This window comes from Melospiza georgiana, chromosome 7 (genome assembly GCF_028018845.1).
Source record: "Melospiza georgiana isolate bMelGeo1 chromosome 7, bMelGeo1.pri, whole genome shotgun sequence".
Lineage (NCBI taxonomy): Eukaryota > Metazoa > Chordata > Aves > Passeriformes > Passerellidae > Melospiza > Melospiza georgiana.
Window position 1 is genome coordinate 40,547,231 of NC_080436.1, and position 18,902 is coordinate 40,566,132.

Here is an 18,902-nt window from a genome sequence, read left to right on the forward strand (position 1 = left end):
CCCCAGGGCCACCAGTCAAGGTTATTGGTGACGCACCTGCCCAAAAAGCCAGTCTGGGAGGAACCATGCCAGCCCAGGAGGAAGCTTGGCACGCAGGAGTGGGCGGCAGGGCCTGGCCACTGTTGACCTTGGGAGCTGCACAAAGCACAGGAGGTATTTAACCCCCTGGAGAGCCCCTAGAAACCTCTTCTGACTCTAAACCTCGACAGCTGAGAACACAGGCAGTGTTTTCCTTACCTTTTCACAGGCAGGGTATCGCCTTCAGCTGACTCTGGCGGAGCCGCTATGACCGAAACAACAAGTTATTCGGGGTGAGTAACGGGAACATCTGAATCTGTTTTAATAAGAGAAGAAAAATGCTCTCCGGGTTTCATTTAGGCCTCATTTATAAGAGTATCCTGCACTGTTAGTTGCTTCCCATCTCTTACAGCAGGTGGAAAGAGACAGCAAGCTGGCCTCTGGCTGCCTGCAGTGTCTGCACTCACCCTGCCAGGCAGTTATTTGGGACAAGTGTGAAATCCTGATTTGCTAAGAGCTTAATAAACTTTCACATAGAAAATAGCACAGTATATCACCCCTGGGCATTGCTGGCAAAACCCTATGAAGGAAAGAGCTAAGGTAGCCATTGAAAAAATTATAAATACTGAGACATATTTTTTGCCAAATACATAGACATAATAACAGACATGTCAAAGAGGTTACCTGGAGCAGAAAGACAGCTGGTCCAAACTCACACACAGCTGGCTTGTCCCTGTATCATCCCTTGTCCAACACCAGGGCTGTGGAACTTCCAGGCTGCCCTGTGCCCCACTTCTGCCTGTCCCCCTCCCTGTGGGCACTGCCTGGTGCCCCAACTGATCTCCTTGTTGTCTCCCTGCAGGAATGGGCTTGTCCTTGTTAAAAACCCACATCTGGACCTGATGGAGGAGGATGTCCTGTACCACTTGGACTTGGGAACGAAGACGCACAACCTGCCAGCAATGTTTGGGGACATAAAGGTAAAGAGCAGGTCCAAAAGCGAGGCAGCAGCTCCCCCTGCACAGGCTCTGCAGCTGTGCATCCCATGGTGCTGCCAGCCCATGCTGGGCCCCACTGCTGCCAAAGCTCCTGTGGGGTGGGGTCTGGCTGCTCAGCTAAGGGACTCCGCAGCCAAACCAGCCCGGGCAAGGAGGTTGTCTGTCCTTGTTTGTTTTGGGCAGAAACCACAACAGAAAATTATCTTTTTAAGAACCTGTAGCTCTGTAAAACCCGATTTAATATTGGCCCCATGTTGGAGGACAGACAGAAGAGGCATTTGTCCAAAGAATCTTGATCATCATTTACTGGAGACAAGGGAAAGAGAATGTCATATCAGTTTTGGCTGAGACCTGCTGTCAAAACTGACTTGTCACGATGGCATCCTCTTTAATTTCAAACCAGAGTCTTTCCCTGGTTGTGTGGGGGAAGAGCCTCGGTGCCCAGGGCTGGAGCAGCCTTGCAAGCACAGCGTGGGCTCCTGTGCCCTGCACCCTGGCAGCAGGATCAGCACTGCCCTGGGAGCTGCACTCTCACCCTCCTCCTACCCTCAGAGAGCATATTTTCCTTCAATATTTAAAATTTGTCCTTTTTACTCCCTGACTTTATAGCCTCTCTGCCATCAGCAGTGCTCACTAATTGCAGTCAGCATTGTTCATAGAATAAATTAACCAATGAGCTCCTCCAACATCTGGGTTTGCTTTGCTATCCCCGGTGATACTACCAGCTCAAATTTGTGAAATTATTTTAGATTTTCTTGCCCAGGAGTGATACCCAAGTACGTGCAGCTGTATGGCTGCCCAGACCCAGGGCAGCCGCCCCCCTGCCAGAGTGAAAACCTGGGTTTCATGACGCTCAGGTGTTCCACTGTCCCTTGACTGATGGTGAGGAAGGGCCATCCTGCTGCCTTCTCTGGGAAGATGTGCGTGGCACAGCCTCACTGCCACGCTCAGGCTGACGGGGGGTACCTGTTCTGGCCAAGCACCAACTCCTCACTGGTGTTTCCTTGCAGTTTGTGTGCGTGGGCGGCAGCCCCAACAGGATGCGGGCGTTCGCGCAGTTCATGCAGCGGGAGCTGGGGCTGGCGGCTGCCGGCGAGGACGTGGCTGACATCTGCGCGGGCTCGGACCGCTACGCCATGTACCGGGCAGGGCCCGTGCTCTCCATCAGCGTGAGTTCTGTGTGCGCAGTCGGGGCCCGGGGCTGCTGCTGGCACAGGGACGGGGCTGGCACAGCCTCTCCCTCGCATGCCCTCGCCTCCCCCAGCACCCACCAGCAGAGCCTTTTCCTCCTTTCACCGTTCAGCCACTGCCACCAGTGCAACCTCAGCCATGGCAAAGCTGCTCCTGTTTGAATAGCATGCCCCAGCACCTGCACTCTCCATTTGGAAAGGGCTGCATCAACAACAGACACGCACATGTCCTGCTCTGCTCGGTTTGGGAGGCAAAACCACTTCTCACTACACATGACTATGAAACGCTGCTGGGAGCATTACATTGATACCAGCTCTAAAAGAAAAAGCTGGCGTTATTATTAATTATTCTTTTAGAGCAGGATTTTTGGCACTGAACAAAGGAAAAAGCAAACACAGGCTGTGCTGGGGAGCACTCACACCTAAAAGTTTGGTCCTGACACCATTTCTTCAGGCACAAGATTAGTCTGAAGTGTGATTCACAGCAGATGGAATCACTCACACAACAGAGCTCGTGTTTTGTCCTCTGAAAAAACCAAACGAATTCTGACCAAGGGAATCAATCTGAGAGGATCCAAGGGGGAGAGCTGTCACAAGATTTGCTGTTCCCCAGCCTGGCAGCAGCAGTGATGTGGCCAGAAGCAAGCCCTCACTGAGCTCGTGGCCATGCACCAGGTTTGGCCAGTGCAGAAGGGGACACGGGGCAGAGCACATGGCCGCCCTGAGAAGCATCATGCAGAGCTGCTGCCAACATCACATTTCTGCAAGTTGCTTAGAAACACAACTGAGCTCAAACATACAGGGGCAGGAACACAGATTCCAGCTCTGAATATTTACAATGAGAATTAATTTTTTAGGCATCGGCGAGTAAGCCAGGCTGATGTTCCAGAATAACAACATGAAAAAAGATTTCATATTTAAAACATGATACTAGGCAAACAGAGCATTGCTCTCACAGCTCAAAGAGAAAGGAGACAAAGCAACACAAAAACAGGCTGTGTACCTTAATCAATGGTGCTTCCATACATGCTTCCTTCAGGTTTTTGAAGATGATAGCAAAACCAAAAAAATGTGAGGCACTTTCAAGAGGAAAAACCAAACTCCACAGCACCAAACACTTTTTGTACTTAAAAGTAAAGCTAAGAAAAGGATGTTGGTCTAGCAATGGAGCAGAAGACAGATGACCTAGCAACAAGCACTGGGCAAATGCAGCAGAAGCCCCAGCAGCTCCAGGCCTGCAGAACTTCTGCCTGCCCTGGGAGCAGCAGCAGAGATGGGAGTGGGGCAGCACTGTCCATGGAGTAGGGGAACCAGCTGGGGCCAGCAGTGGGGAGCTGGTAGCCAGGCAGGGGCTGGGGACACAAGGGCAGCAGGGCAGAGGGACAGGCAGCCTGCAAGGCACACAGCAAACACCTGACCCTGTCCTCAGCAAGGGACACAAACCCTTCCATTGTCCATTGTGTCCAGCAATGTTGCAGAGATGCTCCAGTGTGGGGTGAGGACAGGCTGGAAGGCACATGGAGAAGTGAAGGCTCAGGTTGTTCTTGATGTAATTCACCACTCCCAGAGCACAAGCAGGACACAACAAAGTGCGAGTCAGCACATGGTGTAAGGACAGGCAATGCATGGGGAAGGTCTGGGAGCATTCAGATGTTGGGATGTATTTGTGGACCCTCCTTGAAGGACGGGCACCATCTGTGTGCCCACACAGGGTCCCCAGGGATGAACACCAGCTCTACTAACTTGAAGAACCTTTAAAGCATCGAGGGGAGAAGAACAGATTAGACACCTCACCTGGACAGACTAAAAAGACCCCAAGATGTCTCTTCCCCCTCAAAAAAATAGCTGTTGGCAGAAGAGGCCACATCCTAACCCTGAGCTTGTTGCAGTCATGTACCTGTCACCTGCTGCAGCCTCGTGGACTGATGTTTCTCTTTTCTCTCCTTCCAACAGCATGGAATGGGCATCCCTTCCATTTCCATTATGCTTCATGAGCTGATCAAACTGCTGCACCACGCAAAATGCCGGGACGTTACTATTATACGCATCGGTACTTCTGGGGGCTTAGGTAAGCAATACATGGTCTTTCTTCAGAGCAAAACAGCTATTATTAAAAAGAACTCTCAGCAATAGGTCATGCAGCTCTGAACTTTAGCATTTTTCCAGGTCTCTAAATATCCATCACGGTATTTTGTTTTGGGTGAAACCCAGAGAACTTGTAGCAACTCATTTGGCAGAGTGGACATCCTCAGAGTGCACATAGGCCTTGATTCCACTACAGCCATGTGCAACTTTCCAAACAGAAAACATGGATTAGAGGTGACCCAAATGAATCTGTGTCTCCTGGCTGAGGCAGTGGTGCTGCCCATCCCTGCACAAGCTGGTAGGGGGTACAGGATCTCTGCAAGCCAGAAGCAGCTAAACTGTCACTCAGCACATTCTCACAATCACTTACCTGGTGCTGATTCTGTACATTTTACTTGTACATCCATGCTACTTCATGAATTTCAATTATTCTCTGACATCTTTACTCGCTGAAAAGAAGAGCCCTGCAAGAGCTCTATTGAGATTTTCCTGTCGTGCTGAGGTTTGGCAGCAGGACACAGGTGTTGTGAGCTCTGGCAAGCTCAGCTTCCATTTCCACAGGGATCGAGGCTGGGTCTGTTGTGATCACTGACACGGCCGTGGACTCCTCCTTCCAGCCACGTTTTGAGCAGGTGGTGCTGGGCGATGTGGTGGTGCGGAGCACCGAGCTGGACAAGGACCTTGCGGAGGAGCTGCTCGCCTGCAGCAGGGACATTCCCGACTTCCCCACGCTCATTGGCCACACCATGTGCACCTACGACTTCTACGAAGGTAAAACCAGCTTTGTCTGTCCCTCCTCACCATACATAATGCCAAGTCTTTCCACTCTTCTCTGGACAAGGCTGTACAGGGAACCCAGGCCACAGAAGGGCTGCAGGCAGAGACCCACGTGGTGCTGAGGGGCCCAGGCAGAGCAGGAGGCACCCTCACAACACACAGTACCACTGCTTGCACCTTGCTGAGTTTGCCACAAGCTGCTCCCCTACAGCAAGACTGTCACTACAGAACTACCAAACACTAGGAAAACATTAGGTTGCCTGTGAGATTTCCATAAACAAACTTTGGTTACTCTGGAACCATTTCCTTTGCAAAATTAAATGCTGATTGCAGACTAGATGAAACATAATAAATGAAGAATTAATAATCTGAGCACTATTTATAAACCTTTAGATCTGCTTGCAGATGCAGCCATCTGTGTATTGCTCAAGTCCGTATTTTATTTAAACAAAAAGCCCTTTGAGAGGATTAAAGTAGGAGCAGTAATAAACTGAAGGGCGGCCCAGGCTGGCCAGCCACAGGTAAGCATTTGCCTGCCCCAGGGCCTTCAGACAGTGTGAGAGGAGGAGCTGCACGGGGCACAGGTGTGCTCTGAGCGCACAGCAGGACAGGCAGAGCCCCTGCAGGGGTCAGAGGAGAGGGTCGGGATGGCTGCCCTCACTGAACAGCGTTAGTCCTGCCTGCAGCGGTACCTGGAGCTGCAGCAGGGCAGCACCAGTGCCCTGGGACCAGCTCCCTGACCACACTGGTGCTGCCCGCACCAGGAATGCCTCTGCAAGCAGTTCCAGCTTCCATCCACAGCAGCCCCTGCAGAAAAACTAAACCCACATTAAAGGGGTTTCCTCTCCTCAGTGTTCCCATTCTGCACAGCTTGTTGCACCTCTTCTGCAGCCAGTTGGCATTTTTGGGGTTGAACCTGGCAGACCTTCACAGCTGATATGCAGCAATGGCTTGTCCCCACAGAGCACAGCATCCGCTGCTACCTCCCTCCTGAGGGCTGACTCCACCTTTTATCAATGTTGAAACCTGCGTCATTCTTTCCCCTACACAGACACACACCTCGCTGGCTTTAACACTGAGGGGAATACAAATTAACCAGCTGCTCACAGGAAAACTTTATGTGCCTCAGATAGAATGTGGGCACTGCTGGACTTGCCATTTGCAACTGTGCTCCATGACGCCATGCAAGGCCAACAGCAGTTCTCTGCTTCCTTTCCAGGTCAGGGAAGATTAGATGGTGCATTATGCTCTTTTTCCAGTGAAAAAAAGTTGGAGTACTTAAGGAGGGCTTATGAGGCCGGTGTGAGGAATATTGAGATGGAGTCCAGTGCATTCGCTGCCCTGTGTAGACTGTGTGGCCTCAAAGGTGAGTCTTGTCGCTTCCACCTCCTCCCCACACACGGACTAAACCCCCTCCAAGGATCCTGTTCTGTGTCAGAGGGCCCAACACACATCCTTAATGACTTTACCTAGAAAAGAACACTAAAGCAAATTTCATAGTTCAGTAAAACCCAAGTGCGCATTAGGAGACCTGAGTGCGTGCTGGACAAACCACCAGCTCGTTCCCTTCAAGCCCTCCTGGCCCCGTCCCGGCCGTGCTGCCGCAGCCCCTGAGGGTCTGGGGGCAGCGGAGCCGCGGCTCCCGGCTCCGGGCCTGAGGGCCGGGCACGAGGGGCCGTGAGGGCCCGGCGGGGCCGAGCCGGGGGCTGACCGCGCTCCGTCCCCCCGCAGCCGCCGTCGTGTGCGTGACTCTCCTGGACCGGCTGGAAGGGGACCAGATCCGGGCGTCCCACGAGGTGCTGTGGGAGTACCAGCAGCGGCCGCAGCGCCTGATCGCCGCCTTCATCCGCAAGCGCCTGGGGCTCACCCGCACGGACTGAGGCGGCGGCGGCAGCACGGGGCCCGGCCCGGCCCACGGAGCCCGCTCCGCAACGGTAGAGCTGCGGGCCCGGGCTGCCCGGAGCCAGCGGACACCGCGGCGCGGCCGGGACCGCCCTGACGCCGTCTGCGCTGGCAGCAAGCTCAGGCTGTGGAACAGAGCTGCAGACTCCTCACTCCTGCCTCCAGCCGCCGTAAAGGACTGTCCTGCTAGGGTCACTCCTGTCCGCAGCGATCTTCCAGGAAGGAGTAAAGACAAAACTCAAGTAAATAACATGAAAATTAATCCGTCTTTGTGACCAGCCAAGGGGTCTGCAGAGCTCTCCTGGCATGAGCAGCTGTGTGAAACACCCTTTTACTGCCCTGCGTGTTCTCCATGCTCCACTATTTTGTGAAACCCCCCCAAAAATCCTTCTGGCCTCACTGTATCACTAAAGGCCCCGACTTACCGTTGCACTGAGGTAGCCCAGACTTCTATAGACTTCTACTCAGTCTCTACCCTGAGACATTAAGGATGTGGAAGCAACCACAAGTCTCAGCCTAAAAATCTGTGCCCACTATTTCAAAAACCAATATCTGTTCCCTTTAAACTTTCTTTTTCATTAACATCTTGGTATTTATAAAATATGATAACTATAATCTCAAATTCAGTGGTGCAATTTTTTTTAACTTGTAGATTGCCTTTAAAAGGCAAGGGGAAAAAAAAATCAATTGCCTAGGTTTGGGATGATGCCTTTCTGGGAATTGCTGGTCTCCCCACAGGAATATCCAGGGAATATCCCCACAGGAATAGCCGGCTGTGAGGTGTCCAAGTGTGTTTTAAAAATAACGAGTTTCCCCAAAGGAGATACCAAAATAAAAAGCACAAATATTCACAGAATTGTAATTTTAGCACAAGCACACCAAGGCTGAGTCCAGAAGACATCACTGCCCCAGCTCAGGGCAGGCTCTGCAGCATTTCCCCACTAAACTCAGCTGCAACACTGGGATTATGCTGCTTCTGGGCTGACCCTGTGCTCACTCTCAGGAGTCTGTCACACCAGAAAATAAAGATCCCAGCTCTATTTATAATTTATATGAAAAACTAAACTGCAATATGAAATTGAATGAATGGTTTGCAGTAAATATGATGCAGCAAGTTGCCTTCTAAATATAGACAAAGGTTTATGTTTCATCATAATCAAGGAATATTAGAAACATTCATGGCAATGAAGATTTTATAACTAAAAAAATCAAATTCTCAAGAAACCTGGAAAGAAAATTGTGGGATTTATTCATGTAACATAATAAAATCTAAAGTAACTGCTGTGCTAAGCTATTTTGGATTCTGCTGCCAATTAAATCCCAGTAATTGCTACTCAAGATGCTGCACATCAGATTGGCCTGGGCTGTGTGCAGGACTCCTTGAGCACGGTGTCCCTGCTCGCAGTCAAAGGGACACGGGCAATGCCACAAACAGCACACAGCCCAGCCTCTCCAGACCCACACAGGGCAGGTGTAGCGTGGTGCTCCCAGCTCAGAAAGGCTCAAGTGCTTGAGAATGGCTGCATGGCCAGGGACCTGAGCAGTTCTAGGGCAGCCAAAGGGAATTTAGGGCTTGCATATCGTGGGCCAGACCAGAGCCCTGGTGCTGCTCTGCCCCTCTCATGGGACGTGCTCTACATTTTAAAAGCTGTAGATTCCGTGTCTCTTCTTGGAAGCTTCGGTGGTGGAAGTTTTGACAAAACCTCTCTCGCATAAAGTGTTTTATGCAGTCCAGCTTCTCGGAGAGCGAGCTCAACACGGAGCCTGGGGTCAGAAATGACCTGTTAAAAAAACCCACAGCAATGATCAATAGAAGCCAAAAAGCTCCCTGAGGAGCTGCTGCCTTTCCCCATGTTCTCCATGCACACAGCCCCAAGTGCAGCACAGACTCCAGTCTCCTCCTGGCTGTTCCTGCAGAACCCAAGTGCTTTAAATGCCTTTATGATTTTTCTCACAGTGTCACCTTGTGCTTACATGGCAGTGCCACTTCCATTTGTCAGAACAACAATTAATCGGAGGGAAATTACTTCTGGAATTTGTCAGAAGTTTTTCTGACAAAATCTGTAAGCCTCTTTCCAATCCTGTTGCATGGTGTGCAGTGGGACTGCACTAGAAGTACAAGGAAGAGCAACACATTGGTTCCAGTTCCAGCATCACCTCCCCAGTGCCCAGAGCTGCTGACACCAGCGCTGGGAACATCATCCTCAGCCCCTGCAGCACAGGAAGGAGCATGGGGATGTGCTGGGTGGGCATCACATACTGCAGCCCCAAACCTGTGTGGAGTTGAAACAGAGAGAACATGCTGAGAATTAAGACATAGGACCCAAATATACATGTTCAAAGCATCTTTAAGTTTTGTCATAACCTTGTACATTGGTCAGATTTGGGGAATTTTAATAACAAAACAAAACCCACATCTTTCCATTACCAAACTGAGAAGCTTTAAAATGTCTTAAAATGGGCAGTGCTGGATAACTTTAGCTGTAGACAATGTTGAATTTCATCTTATTCAGTGTCAAAAGAAAATTTTTAAGCTGCAGAATTGTACCATAGCTCTTCTCTTTTCATAAATAATTTTGAAATTCCAGAGTGGGAATAATTGCAAATACATTGAGCAGATAGGGAAGAGTGAGGGAATTTAAAGATATCAAGATGTTCCTTGAGTTCACTTGAAATTGAGGGAGCAGCCTCCTCAGCAACCTGAGTGCCCTGAAACACGAGTACAGCCAGTTCAGTTCCTGATTCATTTACCCAGCACGACTGCAGCCCCTTACCTGCTCCTCGCTGTAGGTGTGCAGCCTGAACAGGGGCTGCTGCAGCTCAACCTCCTCGTTGGCTCCAATGCCCATCCGAGCTTTCGACGCCACCGTGTCAGCCACTGCTCTGGCAGGATCTAATTCTGCAACAATGGCAACCTAGGGACACAGCATGAAAGTCACAGTTACTCTGTCTGTGTGGAGCTAAGGCGAGAGCAGGTCGCTGTCAGGAGCACACCCTTTGAGAGCACTATCATTCACTGTCTCTGCAGTGACCCTGTAACAGCGGCACAGAGCAAGGGTGTGTGAGGGAGAAGCGCAATTCAATTTCAATTTCATATTGCAGATTCGTTTTTCAGTATAAATTATAAATTTATACTGAAACCCTGAGCTCTCCAACAGACACTGGCATGAGCTCCAGTGTCCAACCGGGTCTCTACAAGGATCCAGCAGCCTCAAAATTCTGCAATACCCACAATTCCAGACTTTCTTCTTTTTCTTTCAATGCAAACAAAGGTGTTCAGGGTGATAACTCACAATTTTACATAGTCACAGGCAACAGCATTGAGCTATATGCCCCAAATAATACAACTCTGTTTTTTTCTGAAGTGCATCTGCTTTAACTGTGTAATTTCCTGTGGCTAGATCAATATCAAAGACTCCCAGACACTGTATTGTGCCCGAGTTAATATTTTTCATTGCTTACTTTCTTTGTGTTAAAATATTCAGATACAGGCTAATACTACTTTGGAAATACAGAAAGATGCATAAGCAAAATAGGTTGAGTCAGAAGCCCATATGAAGAATGGCTAAAACCAGAAAAAAATACTTTAAATTGCATATGATAATTTTTTAGTCCATCTCCTTAATAAAATATCACCTCTGTATTAACAGGCTGCCCAAATCTAGAGGCCAAATGACTTTAGTAAAGACCTTTCCCGCCCTCCCCATACAAACATTGTACATACTTTATGAAGCAGCATTTCATTAGTGTGAAACAAAGAATAGATGTTGATCAGAGAAGTATAATGAAGTGGGAACATCAAAATCCAGGCAAAGGCCCCTCTAGAAGCATTTTCTACTCTGGCAAGAGAATTGACTCAGTGGGAAGAGCTCAACAGATCATGACTACCAACCAGCCTCTTTGGAGGAAAAAACAAGGAGATTACACACAAAAATGTAAATTAAGACAAAATTACTCTTTCAAAAGTCAGCAGTATGAAAAAATAACCCTAGCACTATTTTTACTACTATATTAGAAGCTATATATTTATTTATAGAATACTATATTTTATGGGTGTCTTTTTAAAAGTAATGTGAAAAAGTTTCAGAGACTCAAATATCTCTGAAGAAAAGTCATCCAAGGTGTGCAAGTTTCCAGAATTTAAAAAGAATATAAATTACTCATAAATCTTGCCTTAGACTCAAGGCAGACTTAAGGTTATTAAAACAAACAAAACCCAGAAAAAATCACAGAAGAAAAATCACATCCAACCTGTAAAAAACCGTCTCTATCTCCTCTCAGATATCAGCAGCTCCTACAGTACATTTAATGTCATAATGTTCCTGTTGTCAGAGCTCCAAGGACACAGGATTTATAACAGGAGGGAATTGCTGTTGGTCAGCCCCAAGTGCCTTTTACCTGGCTCCCTTCTCCACTTTTGAGAGATTGTTCTCTTATCCCTGCCCGCCCCGCAGCCAGCGCACCGGGGCCTGCCCACCTGCTGCCGGAGCGCTTCCAGGCGCTTCTCCTTGCGCTGCTGCTGCCGGGCCTGGAGCAGGGCCAGCTCCTTCTTCTGCAGCCGCCGCCTCTCCAGCAGGGCCCGTCGGAACCGCACCCTGCGGGCACAGGGAAACGCTGCCGTGGCACCTTCCGAGCTGCCCTGCAGCCCACACCTGCCGCAGCTCCGCCAGACACACCTGGCGAGGCCGCGCGGGCCCAGCACGACGCCTCCAAAACACAAGGGTGCTTTTCACTCCAGTGCGTTCTTTGGTGGAGTTCTTTGGGCAAGGGGAGTTTGGGAGGTTGTGCTTTTTCATTTGTTTCTCGGTGGGTTTTGGCTGGTCAGTTGTTCTTTTAAACAACTTGGCTAACCTTTCAGATTCCATGTCTAGACCACAGATTTTCTCTAGCATGCTTTATATAGCCCTGGTACTCTTTTTTCTCCCCCATTTTCTTTGCCAAAAGAAATGTTCTCTCACATCTGCGTATGGCAGAAGAAATCTTTCCTATAACCCTTTCCATTAAAAGAAACACCTCACTCCCAGTCTTGTCCCTGGAAAAAGGAAAAAATACTTGAGACTTGCACCCTTCTTTAAAAGGAAAAAGCTGAAGGTTCACATCAGTAACTCCAGAACTTTACCCACAGCACTACTGTGCTGCTCCAAACTTCACTGCAGGCATTTTTAGACTATTGTGCAGAGTTTGTTCCTTATGTGAGCTATAGATATTTGTTGGGATGCCACTTTTAGTCCTTCTGCAGGAGGTGCCAATGCCATGCTTTGAATTTGGAGAATTACCCTCCTTTTGCCCTTCAAATCTGAACTTGCCTTTAGAGAAATAGAGACAAGACAACTGCTTCAACTACAATAAAACATGTATTGTTATATTTTAGTCTCCAAATTTTAGTAAGCTCAAAGGAGTATAAAACTTGTACTATAAACTGCAACAATCAGAACTAAACCTATAGTTCTGCTGGTGGCTAGTGAAGACCTCTGTGTCAATAACCCAATCACAATTAGCAGGACAAACAGATTTATCCCAAGAGTGTTGTACAAGGCTGCCTGAGGGTACCCCAGAGAGGCTTCCAGTTTTTTCTCAGTGTCCAGTGTAGTTTAGGCAGAGAAATGCTACACCAGCAGTGCTCAGTGGTCATTCTGTGCCACGGAAAAAGCCTAATCTGCTTTTTATATGGAGAACATTTAATAAAAAGCAGACCTTCATGTTTATTGAAAAATTACAAAAATCATGCTGTCATGCTGAAATTCTTTCACTCTGCTTGAGCTGACTATTGTGATACATGTTTTAAAATACTCCAGAGTTATCAAACATAAAATTAAATACTCTGGAAGCTTCTGTGCCAAGCCAAGAAGGAAGACTGGGGAGCACTTGGCCCCACAGGCCTAAGGTCAAACAGTTTGTGTGCCCCTGGCAGTTTTCCTGCCCAGGGGAATACAAAGCAGTGCTAAACTGAAGCATCCTGAGGCCTTTCTGTGCCCAGTTTGAACCAGTCCGGGTGATCCCGGCTGACTGCAGCTAGGGAGCAGCCAGGGAGCAGGGGCAGAGCCAGGCACTGTGAGGCTCCTGTTCTGAGGCTGTGCTGCCATCCTCCACAGGCTGCAGGGAGCACAGCCAGCAGTACCAGAGATGGAGTTCATTGTCAGCAGGCAATGGCACAGCAATGAAATCCACACCAGGGAAGGCAGACACCTTGGAAATACATCCTCAACTGTGCACGATGTTCCTAAGCTGGAACATCCTTCCAATTTTTATACTTGGCTTTTATACTTGGTCTGAAACCAAGTGCCTTTAATCCCTTACTTTGACCTGGTCAGAGCCCAGGCTATTGCAATTACGAACTAAGACCTGAATAAACAGAAAACCGTAGTGACTCTGTGATAATAGGTTTCTTTTTCATAAACAAAGCAAATTAGTTAATTTTAAATTAATTTAGTTTGATTAAAAGCAATTCAGGATAATAGCAGAGTTTTAAAAAATATTTTATCGTATTAGAAACTCTATGTTCTATCCAGGCCATCTCCTGTACTTGGAGTAGTCAGTCAGCCCATTTTTTCCTTTTCCAAAGGACCCTGAAAATGTGTTGGATCAGAACTGTGCTAGCAGCCTGTGCCATGTTTGATGAGTGTTCTGCAAAGACTCAAACCCAGTTTCTGTGCTCTAGCAGGGGGCACATGCCAGCACACTGTCAGTTTTGCAGTGCTGCACAGGACGTGACAATGTCACATGTGCACCTGAGCCTGGACAGTGAAATGTCTCATTTTGTACAGCAGGTCAGTTCTGAGTGACAGAATGCACAACATTTACTGATTTCTCATTCACAATAGCCTGAAGGGGTGATTATTTTCTCCCAGTAATTCAAATACATGTGTTCCTTCTCCTGTGAGCTAAAACCAGTGCAGGCATGTTTAAGGAAAGGTAGAGATATATTTGTAGCATAAGGACACAGACAAATTAAGTTGTAGAAAGGTGTCCTAACAAAGTAATACTCAAGTAGTGTTTCCCACAGAATCCTTTCGACCAAATTTAATATTCTAATGCCAATTTAATCCTATTTTAATTGCACTTCTGGTCTACACAACTTGGTGGCTTCCTCTATGTAAAAAAAGTCAGCCTATGCTTTTATAAGAGCAGTTATAACCAGACTACATGAAGGGGTTTTTATGTTCCTCTGACAGAGGGATTCCTCTGTGAAATCCAGTATTTCTTCAACAGGCTGTGAAAGGTCATATTGTGCCACAAAGACTTGGCAATTTGAGCCTGAGCAGGCTCAAGTCCTAAATCCCATCAAACTGGTGAAGAGCATCTACAACCACATGAGCAATTTAGGACTCCCTAAGATAACAATAAATATCTTTGAGTTTGTTAATATGTTCCTTGCATTTGCCCCTCAAACAAACCAAACCTGATTATAAATCATTTTGCAAAGTGAAATATAGAAGGTCTTATTACTCAGCTACATTTCATGACAGTTTAGTGCTTACAATGGTCTGAAATTTTGATGGATGCTAATTAATTAATTCAAACTGAAATAAATTGCATCTAGGATACAGTCACCTAGGATGCAATCTTACTAGATGGTTTGAAGCATTTGCCAAACAGGAAGGAAAAAAATATCCTCAATTTATTCTAAAAATTAAAGCCAGGAGATCAAAGCAAATTAGATTATAAAAAGATCCTATTGATACTAAAGGTATTTACATTTCATTTCTTTTACCTTTCTCTGTCTTTGGCTGCTTGTTCAGCCATTAATTTTCTCAATTCCTCCAGTTGTTGTAGATCTCTCTCCTCCTGTTCTTGCCACTTGAGCTCTTTCTCAGCCCAGTATTTTTTCAGCTAGAGTTTGACAAAATACAGCAAACAAAATAACACTCATTCCAAAGCCCAGACAGTGAGAACAAAGCAAGAGAAGCATTAAGTTAGAGATTCCAATTTTGATCCTTTTAGAATAAAATTTCTATTTTAGAGCATTACAAGCTAACAGAATATTTACTAGGAGAGCAATAGGGTGTGGAGCTCCCACAACAAAAGTAGTAAAATCACACTCTGAACACTAATTTGAATATATTTTGCCACCACAATTTGAAGACCACCACTACTATTCTGCTTGCATTCCCCAGAAAAGCAGCTGCAGTATAAGGTTATCAGCCTTTTAAAGGATCTGGGATGTAAAATACTCCAATGAAACACGACTGCTGACCCCAAACAGCTGCTATTCCATCTGTGCATAGGCAGAGGGTTGCTCTCTCTAGACTTTACACATAGCTAGAGAAAAGTTTGCACAACCAGAATATTTACAGATAAAATGAATATTGGTGGTGGTTGGGTCAGCACTGGCTCCCTAAAGCTCTTCCTTCCCTGTGCTTTCAGAGCCACCTGCCACTACAATCACCATGTGTACAAAGGCAAATACACAGAACTGGAACAGAAAGAGGAGCAGCAGCAAAGCTACAGGTGACCTAAGCAGCAGCCCCCACTAAATGTGCCTCTGGACTCAGAGGTAAAAGCTCAGTGAAACAACCACATGGATTTCTGCCATGTCCCTTAGGTAAAAAGGCCAACCCAAATTCTTGTGACACAGCTTGATTTTCTAAAGCATTACATTCACTAGAGTGCATTTCTGAGTTGCTGTTAGGCTGCATCCAAGCCATTTCCCAAGGAGTCAGCATACAAGCCCTGGGAGCACCGTCCCCCAGGTGTGCCCTGCAGCTGTGCTGCGCTGCAGGCATGGTGCTGCCGGGCTCCCCTGCTGCATTGCAGCACACAGCTGCAGCATGGCAGCCTCCCGGAGCTGCTCAAAGCACACACCTGTGCAGGCAGACTGCTGTGCCTCTGTGCTGCTCCTGTGACACTGTGACTTGTGAGAAATGCCACAGAGCAACATAACTGATGTGCCAGACCAGGCAGCTTTAGAGCTGAAATGGACAGGAGAAAGACCTGACTAATCATTTGCCCATCTCTACATCAATACACAATACTTTACAAGAATACATGTGCTATCAGATCAGCTATAGATTTTAGAAGCAATGGTACACATTTATATATACAAAAATGTATAAAAGTTTCTCATACTTTCTCTTTATCCTGAGCTCTACGGATGGTTTCCTGTTCTCTCTGCAGCCTTTCTCTCTCATCTTCCTTTTCTTTTCTTCTGGCAGCTACAGCAGCTTCTAGTTTAGCAGCTTCTTCCTGCTGTGCTTTCCACTGTAGAACCTGGAAGAAACAGTTGAAGAGACAGTCCTGCAGCAGACTGTGTAACACTGATCCTGCCAAGCTGAGACTGCAAAGGAAACTCATGTAATCCTCTTACAAAGTTTTATAATCTTATCAGCAACACAACCATTTAGCAAGCACTACCTTTCTGCATGTTCATGTGCAGCTCCCAACTGATAGCATAATATGCAATAAAGTCACATATGAAAAGGTTTTAGGCAAAATTGCTAAAACCATCTAAGGAACTCACATCTCCCTTCATCACTTAGAACCTGTGAAGGGATGGAGACCAAGAGACAGAGAGCAGAGTGCATTTGCAGCCCTCAGCACAGGCACTCCTGTAACAGCTCCCTGCTGACCCAGGGCTCACTGCAGGGACCGGGACCTCACCTCTGTCAGCACAGGTGGTGCAGCCCCCCAGCCCAGCGTGCCAAAAACGCATTCCTGACACAATCCTGACTGTGCAGCTTGTCCCCATACCTGGCCAGGGACAGGGATTCCTCTGCAGTGTCCCGGCCAGCGTGGCCCCATCCACCTTGGGGCTCTCAGAGCAGTTGTGTGCTCATCTGTTTCACATTGCTTTCTACAGGATCAATGATGTCTCCTTTTTGTTGGCTTGCCAGCTCCTCTTGTAATGGATTTGTCAAGCACTAACAGAACTCTGCCTTCCTCTAAGGAGCAAGCATTGCAGCCATTTTTCAGCTGGTTTTCTACACTACAGCACTTTAATACAAAGATATGAAAATGTTTATAATTTTTCCACCTTTTCTGCATTTCACTGGCTGTGTGTGCAGATTATTAATTCTTCTGGTTTGTGCTTATAAAAGATGTTCTGTTTAGAAATCCAGCACCCCGTGGTCCAAGGTTCTTAGAGAGCTGCATCTCTGAACAATGCCCTGCTTGCCATGCTTCTTGTTAAAATAACAATTTTACTTTTTTCTTTGCAATGCACTGAACAATGCTGTGGCTTCTCATGGAGTTCAGGCAAAGTGATAACATGAAAATAACCTGAAAATGCAGAGGGTACAAAGAGGATGGAGCCAGGCTCTTCCAGAGGTGCCCAGTGATGGGGGGAAACAACAGGCACAGACTGAAACACCTGGAATTCCAATGCATTCATCACTTCCCTGCTGAGGGGCTGGGTGAACGCTAGAACACGCTGGCCAGGGGGGTTGTGGAGCTGTTTAAACTGGATTCCACGCAGTCACCAGCTGTACCTGACCCTGCTGGGCAGGGGTGACCGGGGTCGGGAGAGGTGCCTCAGCCTCTGCTGCAACACCCGGATCAGGCTTCCCACACGCCTGAAACTTGTGACACCAGGGCTGTCGAAATTGAAATTTTCATGTAGCAATTTTGCCAGCAGCCTGCTCGTGCAGTTTAGCGGTTTAAAAATCTAAAATAAAATGCTAAATTGTCTCAGTTACCCTTCACTTGCCACGCTAATGAACTCAAAAAGAAATGCTTTGAAAATGAGTCAGAAGAACATGCAATCCTTTCTACCTTGCTTTTGAAACAAACTGAAGCAAAACCATATATAGAGAAAATATTTAAAATCTGACAACAAGTAAACAGTGAGTGAAATCTGCAAAAAGCATACTCAGATTGGAGCTGGGATAAGCTGCAGGAGCATTTGAAGGAGCTTTAAACTTCTGTAATAACAGCACAGATTTTCTCAACTGATATGAGGTAACAGATTATGTAACAAAAAAATTGCTTTTTGTAAGCCTGGATTTCCCTACATCCTGCTTCCCAGTCCCTTCAAATGCTCTGCAATGCTGAGGTCAATGCCACCGGGTGCAGTTCATGATGCAGCCTCAGTTCCCCCCATGTCTGAGATTTCTCCCAATCCTCTAGAGGTCTTCCCTGGACGCTCATTTATCAATTGTTTGGTTGTTGGATTGGTTTGATTGCAGCCATTAGCATGGCGAGGCCATAAACTGGTCTCAACAAAAGCTGCATTTCCCTGATGCTGCAGGGGAACCAGTGCGTGGAAATGCCCATGGAGGACAGAGCGCAGCCTGCAGGGAGCCTGGGACGATGGCAAATGGCTGAAGGAAGCAACCCGCACTGCAGCAGTGAGCAGACAGACACTGATCTGTCCCGAGACCATCTCAAGCCTCCCCATTAACCCATTCATGACAGCGCTCGGCACGGTGCATGTGACACCCTGCCCTTGTGGTGTGCCACCACCGCCTTCTGGGGCTGCTTCCATGCAGATCTTTCCTTACAGCCTTTGATCCAAGTCAGAAATCAATACTGGGGCACAATCTAGGATTCTGACAGCTTATGTACAAACAAATGAGCACAACCAAGCACCAAATTCAGAACTTCACGAAGGTGACAAAGCATTAATCACACAGTGGCGTTCCCCAGACAGAAGAGATGGGCCAGTAACTCAGTGTGTATTCCCAACCCTACAATGCTCCCTACTCTGCCCTAAATCACTGCCAAAACATATATTTACTCGGGGAGGTAGAACATGCTTTCCATTTTTCAAATTTCAATTCTGAATCTACTTTTTCATTTTTTAGTTAGGATTTCAAATGTATGAGCCTAAGGCCAATCAGAAAAATGGGTAACAAGGATACCAGAGGAGTTTCACTCTACCATACTTGTTCACAATACCCAGTTATTATTTTCTGTATTCAGCACATGAAATTAGTTTAGATTTATCCCTGCTCCCTCCGTGCCTTTTCATTAGGGCAAAATAAGAATAATTTCCTTT

General features: G+C 47.2%; 2 protein-coding genes across 3 annotated transcripts in view; one reads left to right on the forward strand and one right to left on the reverse strand.

Annotated features, from left to right (window-relative positions):
• The first annotated feature begins 285 nt into the window (after positions 1 to 285).
• On the forward strand, positions 286 to 8,261 carry UPP2 (uridine phosphorylase 2). The gene is made up of 7 exons (XM_058028377.1): positions 286 to 311; positions 881 to 998; positions 2,027 to 2,185; positions 4,160 to 4,274; positions 4,853 to 5,062; positions 6,288 to 6,434; positions 6,800 to 8,261. The coding sequence occupies exons 1-7, from the start codon at positions 286 to 288 to the stop codon at positions 6,946 to 6,948; spliced, it is 924 nt and encodes a 307-aa protein (XP_057884360.1). The 3' UTR covers positions 6,949 to 8,261.
• The window catches only part of CCDC148 (coiled-coil domain containing 148), a 37,689-nt gene continuing 25,878 nt past the window's right edge, over positions 7,092 to 18,902 (reverse strand). For both annotated transcript variants that reach the window (XM_058028375.1, XM_058028376.1), the window contains 5 exons: positions 16,037 to 16,177; positions 14,682 to 14,800; positions 11,448 to 11,565; positions 9,745 to 9,885; positions 7,092 to 8,751 (listed from right to left, as the gene is read on the reverse strand). In XM_058028375.1, the coding sequence (XP_057884358.1) occupies positions 8,605 to 8,751; positions 9,745 to 9,885; positions 11,448 to 11,565; positions 14,682 to 14,800; positions 16,037 to 16,177 (666 nt within the window). In that variant the 3' untranslated portion in view covers positions 7,092 to 8,604. The remainder of the gene's footprint in view (positions 8,752 to 9,744; positions 9,886 to 11,447; positions 11,566 to 14,681; positions 14,801 to 16,036; positions 16,178 to 18,902) is intronic.

Excerpts from the sequence above, each read along its gene's own strand:
- UPP2 (XM_058028377.1), top strand. The coding sequence starts at position 286 with ATGACCGAAACAACAAGTTATTCGGG. Across the intron at positions 999-2,026 it reads CAATGTTTGGGGACATAAAG|TTTGTGTGCGTGGGCGGCAG; the intron begins GTAAAGAGCAGG and ends GTTTCCTTGCAG. Across the intron at positions 2,186-4,159 it reads GGCCCGTGCTCTCCATCAGC|CATGGAATGGGCATCCCTTC; the intron begins GTGAGTTCTGTG and ends TCCTTCCAACAG.